General features: G+C 38.5%; 1 protein-coding gene across 1 annotated transcript in view; it reads right to left on the bottom strand.

Annotated features, from left to right (window-relative positions):
- Positions 1–6,312, bottom strand: part of mical1 (microtubule associated monooxygenase, calponin and LIM domain containing 1) — a 31,203-nt gene extending 24,891 nt beyond the window's left edge. Inside the window, exons 1-7 of the mRNA XM_072366257.1 lie at positions 6,001–6,312; positions 3,300–3,507; positions 2,746–2,853; positions 2,533–2,628; positions 2,229–2,384; positions 1,494–1,594; positions 991–1,248 (exon numbers count right to left, since the gene is read on the bottom strand). Coding sequence (XP_072222358.1) covers positions 991–1,248; positions 1,494–1,594; positions 2,229–2,384; positions 2,533–2,628; positions 2,746–2,853; positions 3,300–3,507; positions 6,001–6,258 — 1,185 coding nt within the window. The 5' untranslated portion in view covers positions 6,259–6,312. The remainder of the gene's footprint in view (positions 1–990; positions 1,249–1,493; positions 1,595–2,228; positions 2,385–2,532; positions 2,629–2,745; positions 2,854–3,299; positions 3,508–6,000) is intronic.
- Between the last annotated feature and the right edge of the window lie 5,658 nt (positions 6,313–11,970).

An 11,970-nucleotide genomic window follows, 5' to 3' on the forward strand; every position in this document is an offset into this window, starting at 1 on the left:
TGAAAAATAGACATATGCCTTATTTTCACAAGTTGACACAATTTCTTAGGCTCTAAATGAAATGTCTTTTTAAATACCAAAAACACCACAGAAATACAAGGCAACAGATCTTTTTGCCACAATGAATTCACATCTCTTTACAGAGCAGATAGTTTTAGAGCTTTAAGTGGCCCATTCGAGTTCACTCTAACCCCTCTCCTGCAAGGTCTTCAAGCACATTGTTACCATATGAGAGTGTATAAAGTAAACAATCTGAGGTCTCAAACAACCAGAAATTAAACTGATAAAAAAAAATACTCGACAGGCAGTTTAATTTAACACAAAGACTAGGCTGATTTTCAAAAGTTTATCTCATTAATAGCGGAGCCGCTGATGGTACATTCAATGACAAGGGTTTTTTAACTCTGACAAAGAAATAAAGTAAGAACACCATTTTAAGGTCAGATTTCCTAGTTGGAGTTTGCAACATTAGATTAAATACTGGAAGAGCATTGTTAGTTCAGTTATTTCCTCATACTGCATTAGCTGTACTTTGAAGTCCAGTGAAAGCAGCCTAATTTCAACTTGAAGTTGGGTTGACATAATGATGAGCAGGGCTGGATATTTCTATTTCTTCTGCCTCACTGAATTAAATATAAATAATTTAGGAGGGCTAAAACACAGTGACAGGATTGCACATTTTTTTTAATTGTCTAAGCCCATTTCTTACATACAAACTTAAGCTTACATTTGCTTAGAAGCCCTGAACTCAAAGTCAAACTAAAACCTGATAGCAACTTCCTTAGATCTGCAGGCATTTGGGGTAGATTCAGCTCTTTTTTCATTAGTTTCATTAAGCCAGCTTTAGACCAACAGAGACCTGATTCAGTTGAAGCACTCATATCATACCAATTCGGATACTATATAGAAATGACTGAAGTCACAAGATGACATTCCCTAGTTAAATGTTGGAAGAATGAACAAAAAATAACAAAGTAACAGAACTCTTACTTCCACAAGGCAGTCTCCAACAAGACCCATTAACAGCTTCTTGCCCCTCCTCTCTCTGACCAGCGAGGCATTCTCAGCACGATGCATGCAGGTGAAGTCAAACATGGCCACATCTGGTTGGCCAGCATGATTTTGAGTAAACTGAAGGTAAGGCAGTTCACCACCAGTGGAGAAGAAAGCAGCATCTTGCGCGTAACGACACAAAGCCTCACGATCAACATTTGCAGCTGCCAGCAGCTGTTCTGCATCCCCATAGTCCTGAGGAGACATATAAGAGGTGGCATGTGATCACTCACATCACCATTTCTGACAGAATGACAATTCTTATACTTGATTTACTGCATCAGGTAGAGGGTCTGGCTGGAGAGAAAAGAAGATGTAATAGATACATTTACTTTGCTGTTGCACTCATCTGGTATGTTTCTATTTCTTCAGGGGACAGAGCTGCAGCCTGTGCAAATTAAAAACAAACTTTTTTTTCTTCATAATGGACGTGTTCTCACCTGTTTAATTACCCCCTTATTCAGCAAACTCTTCTTCTTGGCAGTCATGACAAAGTAGTGGGTGTTGTCTTTGTAGTAGACAATATTCTCCAAATCAATACCTGGAATGGAACATGGAGTGAAAGCATGGTGAGCATAGCAAGACAGACACTAAAGTGTACAAGAAGTAGAGAATCGGAAGGTTGTGTGTAATGTGGCGTTTCCCATTATCAATAGTTTGTTTGCTTATGAAATGCAGTGCCAAACGCAAGTTTAAAGTGGATTAGAATTTTTTTAACTGCTCAAATGGGTTGAGGAGGGAGATGACAAATGCAATTTAACTATAATGAAGGTGTAGTCAGAGATTAATAATAGATTTCATTCCAGTTAAGTAATAGAAAATGAGAATTAGAATACAGTTTAACAGCACTAGTGCTTGTTTCACTGTGAACTCAAGCTGAAAGTACGAACATTCATTTCATGCTTTACAGGGTGCATTCAGCAGGGCATAACATAATTAAAAAAAAAAGAAAATTGAGCTGTGATGTTACTGGAAATGTTATTCTTAAGTGACACTGCTCCATCATTTATGTTCTCACTTTGAGCAAGTCAGAGAGTTAAACAAGTCAATCTGATGGAACATATTTCCTCTTTTCTTGCCTTAATTTTCAAACATTATACTGAAATAGACAGCAGTCAGAGGATGTGTCCTTTCATGCAGCTGTATGTGACTGCAGATGTTATTTGGATTCCTACCCGTCTCAGTGAGCAGATCTTGGAAGAACTTCTGGTTATAGATACGCGCTACACCACTTATCTCAGCTACTTGGGCCTCAGCTGCAGTGTTCCTGTTGATGAAATTGGCTGTGATTCCGATTGCCAGCTTTCCTCTGAGCTCCTTATGCTTAAAACCTAAGAAAAAAATAAGAAAAAGAGGAAACTGGACTGATAGCTCAATAATTGAAATAGACTGCTGAGGGAAGTAGGCATTTTGGCCTTGTACTCCTTATTGCAACAGGAGGGCTGAAGCAATTCAAGAGTGCATGAGTGTTTGTCTCACCATCAGGGACAAACCTGCCTCCCCCAGCAGAGATGAAGACGTCAAACTGAAAGGCTGCGGCAGTATGAAACTGAGGCTCCAGCTTGGCCATCCAACCTTTCAAGAAGACATAATAACCATACTCTACTTTACTGCTTTTCACAAATACCTGTAACTTTTACAACATAACAAAGGGTGAACTTGAAGGAGAGAGGTAGTTGTTAAATGTAGTACCATTTTCTCCTGAAGGCTCAATCAGGCCACAGAACTCCACGTTGGTGTGCACCTCCACCCCAAGGAGAAGTGATACTTTCAGCAGCATTAACTGTAGCTGACGGATGCCTGAAAAGCATATTGCATTGGAAAGGCGTATGCAAGACAACCAAAACACTGAATGTTGTTTTCATTAGGGGGATGCTTATCATTTTGTAGAGCTACAATTTAAATGTGCAAAAGCAGCAAATCTTACATTTGAGGGTCTATTTGTTTGATAACTGAAAAGTGCAATTCAATCATTTAACTAGTTATTGTCCTGGTTATAGTCAATAACTACAAAGCCTTTAAGCTTTCTCACAAGAGTTTTAAGCTAAAATAAAACTTAGGCTATTGAATCTTGGCATATGCCATTTAGTCTACAAATTTAAGCATGGGAATGTAATGTAAGAGAGTAGATCTAATTTTCATTTGAGCTTGAAAACCTCAAATCAATAAACAGGTGGGGTCCTGTTCCTGGTTCCTCTTTTTACATGTTTTATTTTCAGACTGGCGTAATTGTCAAAGTCACTCACTGATGTGATCCAGAGAGCCAGAGCAGAATTTGCCATAGAACTTTTTGGCTCCAAGCTCACGGAGGTCGTAGATGGTAAAGGGCCAAAGGTGAAGCACATTGTTCCTGGTGAACTCCTCTCTCTTTTCCAACACCACCACCTGAGCCCCCAGCAGGGAGAGCTCAATGGCTGTTCTTAGCCCACACGGTCCAGCACCCAAAACAAGACACTAAGATAAAGAACAGAAAAACATTCAGCATCTGTAATGTCATGAAAATAATTAATTAGGTAATCTGAGAAAACAGAAAAGTTGATGCCCTTTAGTAGGGCAATCAATGTTGATGCATAGGATGAATGGGAGGTTTAATAAAAATGCATTCTTCTTAAAACTCTCTACAATGGAAAGAAAAATATCCCCAGCCCCTTTAGTTATTCCCTATTTTTTCAGTCCTTTTTTTCCGATATTACATTTGTAATTCAATTAATTATACTTTTTTTTTTTTAAATCATCAGATGAAAGAGCTTTTAAAAAAAAGAGCTGGCAGTGTTAGGCTATTTGTACCAGTTGTACTTGAACACCAATCTCTTTCTAAATCATTCTAGTTATGAATTGCTTTTCACAAAATACATTTTGAACCCTGTACAACCTGTATATTTTTTAAAAACAAACAAAAAAACTTGACATTGTGCAAGGGCTGGAAACATGGTCAATATACTTTTCGATAGAATACATTCGTCCGTCTATTGACAGACAATACGAATAGCCAATGACAACGAGAGTTGTGCCGCGCTGAACCAATCGTGTGGCTGGAATAGAGCCATGCCATCAGCTAGCCGTGGCGCGTGTGTTTGTGCTGCTAAAGCTGTATAAAAAAAGAAAATGAGTGCTTCTTCGGAAAAACCGACGGAAGACACAGTCCAAGGTATAAGGGATGACATTGTTGCAACCTGCTACACGTACAGTGAATTAGTAGCCCGTTGTTGTGCCGAAAAACGACTGCCTCCGACTGACAGGCGCAGCACCAAGAGAACTGACTTTTTTTCTTTTTTTTTTTACTGTGCAAAAGAAATGTCCTGTAGCCGAAGTGAAGAGGCTATGGAAAAAGAACGGCGCAGATAAAAAAAAAAGAGTAGCCCGATGTTTCGATACTGATGAGGGGAGATGCTTTACCTTGCCACTTTTGTTGTGTTATCGTTGCAATGTGATTTTACACCGCTGTGATCTATAAATAAAGTTTTATTTCAATACCTCAATTTCAATGCTTTTATGAAGATAAGGAAATAAATGCAGAAAAGAATGTAGAAGGTTTTAAAAGGCCTGCCGGAAAGTGACTGCACCGCATAACTCTGGATTGGAACGGAGAACACGGAGAACGTAACCACTTCCAATCCAGAGTAATACGGTGCAGTCGTTTTTCGGCAAGCAGTCTCTTTTCGGCACAACACCTGAACAAGGGCTAATCTTCCCCGAATAACACCGCCTGTGCAGCAGCAACAGAAGACCATAGAGTCTGCTTTATCCAGTACCATGCCGTATGACAAAAAATCTAAGAGACACCGTGATATTACAAATACAGTAGCTTATTGTATTCCAAAAGACATACTACCAATAAGGGGTTCAAATGGATGCTGAAAGTTATCGACTGATATAATATATATATATATATATATATATTGCGACATGACTTTTTCCCATATCACCCAGCCCTACATTGTGCCTGTTTAGCATTAGTTAAAAGTTTAGGGTACAAATTTCAGGAGAATACCATAAATACTGAGGTTCAAACTTCTTCTTTTGAATTGCAATAGCTAAAAAGAAGAAGCTGTTCTTTAACTTGAGATAATTATCTCTTTGTGTGTGCTTTTGTTTACTTTCAGTTTTTAATGTAGAATAAACATTTTAAGAAAATGTACAAACCAAAAAAGACTGTGATAAGACTACGTTTTCTGAAACTTCTAAAAACCAGTGATTAGTTCACAGTCATGGTCAAAAGAAAGCACATATCAGGTCATTAATCATCTGGTCATTAATCATCTTAAGTATATATTAAGTCAGATGAACAACAACACATGAAGTATCACACCGTGTCATTATGTGTAAAACTAAGCATTTCGCCTACTACAGCTAGCAAAAATCACCTTTACCATTAGCAACTTGAAGTTACAGTTTGGCTCCAGAATACTTTATATCCAGAGGAGTTTATGGTTGAATCAAGATGCCCAGGTCTCATGCTTACAAAACCAGCCCAAATGATCTGCTTGACAGTCGGTCTGAGATGTTTGATGTCTTTCTTCCTTGGTACTGCGTTAACACACACCTGAAGAATACTAACCAGCAAACTGCCAAAACTTCTGGTTTATAGTGGCATACAATGGAATTGCATTAGTTTTTTTTACAAACTAGTTTTTGTTAGATTCATTATGGATCTGTGCAATGTGCAGTTTGTTTCTCATCTAAGGTTGTATTTACTTCATTTTAACAGCTGGTAAGAACCTGATGTTTTTCTATCATGTCTTAATAAAGGATTGTAGTTTATTTTTACCATATATTCTCAAATGTATCTGACGTCAAAAGACACTGTTTTATTTTAACCTTAACCACAATGTGTGCCTAATCAAAGTAAGTCTAATTAACAAGGAAATAACAAGAATTACATTTCTTAAACTCAACGACCTAGTAAACGATTTAAACATACTATAAAGAATTTCTGGTAGCCAGTACCTTGTTCTTGGAGCAGGCTTTTCCTTGCTGGTAAGCTGCATGAGATGCTCTTTTGTCTAGCTTGGTCCACAAGGCTTTGGCCTTCCAGTAATTCAGTCTTTCCTTTAACTTGGTATAGAAGCTCCTAAAATCCTTAGGATCAATGTGTAGTTGCCCACAAAGCTCTGAAAACTGGCACTTCGCTTCCGGAAGAGTCTTGGCTTGGACAAAGAGATCAAACGTAGCATGTGAAGGGTTAACAGGATCCTGACTCGCCATGGTTGATGATGACAAGAGCTTCAGTTTCTTCTGTTCACAGAGTTTGTTGGTTAGCTGTGAAAGAAGAGGTCAACATGGCATTAGCAGTTTCCATCTGGAAGTAATTAAACTGTGGAGATATCTTTACTGTAAATAATCAAAGGATTACAAAGTTCTTGTTTCCATTTACAGAGGTGTTCCAGTCTTCCTAACCTTCCTCCTACTGTGCAACGGGAAGTTCTCTCCTCATGCTCTCGTATTTACAGTCCAAGTGTTCAAATCCTGAGAGCTTCTAGTCACCTGGCTGGCTGATTCATTAGCAACTTCTCCTATGTGGTTTCTGTGGTTGTCCATATTTTTTTTATAAATGAACAACCCACCCACAACCGATGTGTCATTCTCACACGTTGCCCGAAGATGTTTGCATTTAAGTTTGAACATGCAAAGTACACTTAGTGATGGAAATACAAGGCTTAACACATATACAGAGTATAACCTTTTCTATGTATTTGGCCCATATGGTGCATGGGTTGAAATTAATAACTACCTAAATAGCAAACATATAGCTTATGTTCATTTTGATTATGATATTTTCCAAAACACCATAACTCAATGAATACTACTCAGTTTTCTTCAATTCTTTTCTTTGTCTGGCCAAAGATTAAAAATCCTCAATATTATTGGGGCGGCTGTAGCTCAGGAGGAAGAGCAGTCGCCCACCAATCAGAAGGTTGGTGGTTCAACTCTGGCTTCCCCGGGCTACATGTCGGAGCGTCCTTGGGCAAGACACTGAACCCCTCCCAGTGTATCACTGGGGTATGAATGTGTGTATGAATGATTAGAAAAAGCACATAGTTATGAATCTTAAGATGAGTGTGTGTGAGTGTGTGTGAGTGGGGTGAATGCGGCATGTAGTGAAGCGCTTTGAGTGGTCAGTTAGACTAGAAAAGCGCTATACAAGTCCATTTAACATGACTTTGATAAATGCTAGAAAAGTATCTATTTCAAAGACGCCATGCTGGTCTTTTCTGTCGACATCAACATTGCAACACCATTTGCAAAATTTGCAACACTTTTCCAGCAGCAGCAACAGAAATGCATGTTACGATAAAGTGCTGTTGCCTGACATTTCCTGTGACAAACGCTCTTATTATGACTTCCTCATATGTTTTATCTAACAGTGTCTGTCCTGCGCCTGAGAAGTAAAGTCTTTAATTACAGACCACTGCAGGATGTGTGTGGATGTGAACATAATAGAATATGTTCTGCAATTGCAATGAACAGCTAAATTCCTTCAATGCATTTTTATTGTTTGCTAATGTCTGTAGATTTTTACTGAATATGAACGTCACAATGATGCAGCTTATAAAGAAACAAGACAGGAAGCTAAAACAAGTTCATCTCTTCCTGTTTATTACATTTCTGCCTTTAACCCAATGGAACAGTGTTCAAAACAATCAAAAGAAGTGATCGCCTACAATAAACCAGAAGACAAACAACAGTATTTGTATTTGTTTGCCAAGTCTTCATGGTTATCGCAATGATAATCACAAAACACAGGGGTGCCAACATAAAAGGCATTGCTTAAATGAAAATAAGGCAGCTTTGAAGCAAACAATATCTCTAAGAAGCTGGCAGAGCCGCTTTCAAATTGAGATTTATACAAAGATACATGTTTTAAAAATAGATCAAGGCTCACTTTAGATTTGGGTGTGGACACTAACAGAGCAAACAGTATAGTTACCTTTGGTCAGAAAATAATCTTCATATCAAGACTGCAGGTGAAAGTCTAAGCAGGCTACAGAGGCTGCCAGCATGCAAACGAATAGAATCTTAAGCAAGAAGGAGGTGAAGACAAGACAACCTGTCATAGCTAAAAAATAATTTAGATGATCAGCTTTTTTTTCTGCTTCTAAAGTAGGCTGCTGTGCTACCTTCTCAGTTTAAGCAAGTTTTCGAAGACATGCTGTCACATGAAAGAAAGCAAAGAACCACAACTATCTTTAGACCCACTTTCCCACAGTACATAAAAACAAACTAAAAACTTTAAGGTCATGCTGAATGAGCAGTCATCTGTGGGGAGGTAGGCATACTCACACACACTATGATAACCATCATATGACTTGTGTCAGGCAAAGAAGAAACTTGTTTCAGCAGGAATGTTGTAACCATGACCATAAAGCCTTTACCATGAGATAAAGCTGAATTTTACACAATGGATTGTGTTGCGAGTGGACTCACACACCTTATTACATAAGAAATCTGCACTATGCTCCTGGCAATGTTTGTATCAGGATGTTGGCACCACTGACCCCCATCCTGGAAGGTTTTGGAGAGGGACACAGAGAAGAAGAGAGAAAAACAGAATCGGTGGCACAAATAGAAGGGAAAACAAAAAAAACCTAAGAGATGTAATTTCCTAAACTTATCTGGCTGCAAGAAATACCCAAATTATGAACGGAGACATTTACCTATACCCTTTCAAATGTAGGAGCTCACAATGATAGGAACTTTATTAAATAACAGGAAAATGTACCACTGAATGGGATCTGCTGTGCCAAAGCAGGTTTCCATCTCAACATACTACGAGTCCATGTGACCAGATTTAATAGGACGTTCAAATCCTATGAGAGCTTAGGGTACATAAAGCGGCACATAATACAATTAAATCATTCCTTCAAGCACCGTGAAATGTGAAAGTGAACATAGACGACACGTAACCACAAGCACAGCATTCTGAAACAAAACCCTTCGACAAAGTTTTGAACTTTCAAATCAACACAATTCAAATCAAACAAAGACTCGTTGAAATAAGCGTTACGTGCTGAAGTAATCTTACCACCTTCGAAGTCGTGCTGGAAACAAATTTCTGTGAAACCAAGTCCTGGTTTTCACGCTGGCTTGTTTTCTCCCCCTATGTTTACGACTGCTTCACCTGCACCTCCTGCACCAGTGGAGTCTCTTCCGGGGCTTTCTGATACAGCCTCAGAGTGAGCGCGAGCGCACGTGATGATAGAGTAGGCTATGAGGAATATGGCCATCAATGGCACTGGCGATCAACTGGTCCTTTTTTTACAAAACAAACAAACAAAAAGCGTAACTGCAATATTTCATTTGTTCGTCCTTCTCGATACAATTTATTATTTACTATACCACAACTGTTTTTTCTCTGTAATCAATTCACAAGACAAATGTAGGACAACATTTTAAAACATTTTTTTAAAAACATAAACACAAATATGATGTAGTAAAAAGAAACAACAAATGAAGCGCATGAATCTTACTCGTACTTGAGTAAATAGTATTTCTAAAAATGGATTCGATCCTATGTGTCTGTGACTGTCTTCAAATAATAATAATAAAAAAACCAAGGCTAATTTGATTTGTCTAATTTCAGCCTCTTTATCTACTAACTTGTTCGTCCTGCTTGGAAACTGATCACAGCAAAATCCTAACCAAAAAGATCAAGAAGGATGTTTCAATTTAGTGTATCCTTTGCCAAGCTTTTGTAGGCATCTGTGATGTTATGACACATTGAATCTACATTGTAAACTGAATCAAAAGTAAATATCATTGCTGTCAGGCAGGGTTACATCCGTCTGTGGTTCCACAAATAGCACTTCAATGAAAAGATGAAAAATAGCTTGTAATTTCATCTTGTTACTCCATTGGATTATGGAACTGTCTGCAAAACCTCAACTTTCCATCTAAGTAATATTTTTCTAAAAGGGTTCAATTTGTTTCCGGCCATTTTCATCTCTATTTACCCCACAAATCGAGAGCAGAAAGGTCTCATAGTTTTAGGTAGCGCCTTCATTCAACCAAAGAGGAATACACAAGTAGCATTAAATAAGTTGCTATGCAACAACTGCAGTGTCTTCTTAAATATAAAGTTGTCTGTTTGAATATGTACAGCTTTTCTTTACAAAAGAATGACAAAATCACAAATTACAAAATGAATCTTTTGTCATGAGGCCTGAGATATGTAGAAGAAGAGTGGGGGTCAGACAAACCACAAGAAATGTGACGCAGTTTGGTATGTTGTCATAGGCAATACCATCTTAAGTGGCCAAGTAATAGCACTCCAACACAATGTTGTCACCAACTTTATTTAATGAAAGGTAAAAAAATGAACACAAACAAAGCTAGAATAAAAATAGTCACCTGTCAGTTGATGTTGAAATAAACGTCTCAAAAACTCTCATATCCACATTAGCCATGAAATCACCTTCTGGCGTATTACTAATATAATGTTACATTCAATTATGTGATCAAGTACAGAGACAAAATCTAAACTTTGAAAACACAGTAGTCATTTATTTTAAAAAAATAGGTTTTGTTTTTTGAATTTCTTGAAAAGTTGCATTGTTTTGCACATGTGGGGTTTCTGTCTGACAGTTATGGATGTTATCACAAACATGTAATGCTTACCTGACAGAAATAATAAAAGACAGTGGTAGTCAATCAGACATTGGTTAGATGATGCAGCTGCATCACACATTGTATTTAATTAACGTAACGTTTAATTAAAGGTAGAGAGGGTGTCCGCTTACTAAATGCAAACTGGCAGCTGGTTCCACAGAGAGGGCCCTGATAACTGAAGGCTCTGCCTCCCATTCTGCTTTTAGGGGCCTGATAACTGAAGGCTCTGCCTCCCATTCTGCTTTTAGGGGCCTGATAACTGAAGGCTCTGCCTCCCATTCTGCTTTTAGGGGCCTGATAACTGAAGGCTCTGCCTCCCATTCTGCTTTTAGGGGCCTGATAACTGAAGGCTCTGCCTCCCATTCTGCTTTTAGAAACTCTGAGAACCACAAGTTAACCTGCAGTTTGGGAGCGAAGTGCTCTGTTTGGAAAATGTTGGGCTATGAGATCTTTAAAATATGATGGTGCCTGGATTTTGAGCTTTATATGCAAGGAGGAAAATTTTAGAATATATGCTGAATTGAACAGGGAGTCAATGAAGAGAAGCTAAAACTGTAGAAATATGCTAAAACTTTTAGTTCTCATCAAAACTCTGGCTGCAGCATTTTGGATCAACTAGAGGCTTTTCAGTTTTGTTTTTGGAAAGCTCAATGATAAAGAATTATAGTTGTCCAAGCTTGAAGTAACAAATGCATACACTAGTCCTTACTTTTGGCAATATTATATAACTATCGTACTGTATTCCCATTTATCCTTAGCCAGCAGTTTTAAATAGGATTCTATGTCGCCCGCTCTGGCCCCTGGAATACATTTGACTATGGTCGCTGGTGTCTCTAATGCTACGTTTCTGACTATAGAGCTGCCAATTACCAGGGTTTTGTCCTTAGTGGGCGTGTTGCTGAGTGGGGAAAATATTAGAAACGTCGATAGGTTAGTGGTAAATCACAGGCTTGACATTAAGGCTATGCCTCCTCTTCCTGACAGTCACCTGCTGTCCCAGATGCACAGGGTTTGCTGAGAGACAGCGAATGGCATTAGCCATAGTAGGTGGACTGGCTGGGCTAAAGGGGCCTGGCTAGCTACCTGGTTGTTTTCAATGGTGCAGAGCTGAGCTTCCAGTTCAGACAGCCTCAGTTAAATTTGTTTGAATCTCTGGCAGAAGGGACTAAGATGCAAGAAGAGAAAATGGAAAGGGGCAATCAAGGATCTACAAATATTAAAATGGGATTAAGGAGAAAATGTGAGGAGAAAAATAAATTCTTCTTTCTTAAAAACTGAAATTATTCAGTTGAAAATATAGGGGATGCAGTC

The sequence above is a fragment of the Leuresthes tenuis genome, unplaced genomic scaffold, assembly GCF_036924035.1.
Source record: "Leuresthes tenuis unplaced genomic scaffold, fLeuTen1.0.hap1 SCAF_16, whole genome shotgun sequence".
In the NCBI taxonomy this organism is placed as follows: domain Eukaryota; kingdom Metazoa; phylum Chordata; class Actinopteri; order Atheriniformes; family Atherinopsidae; genus Leuresthes; species Leuresthes tenuis.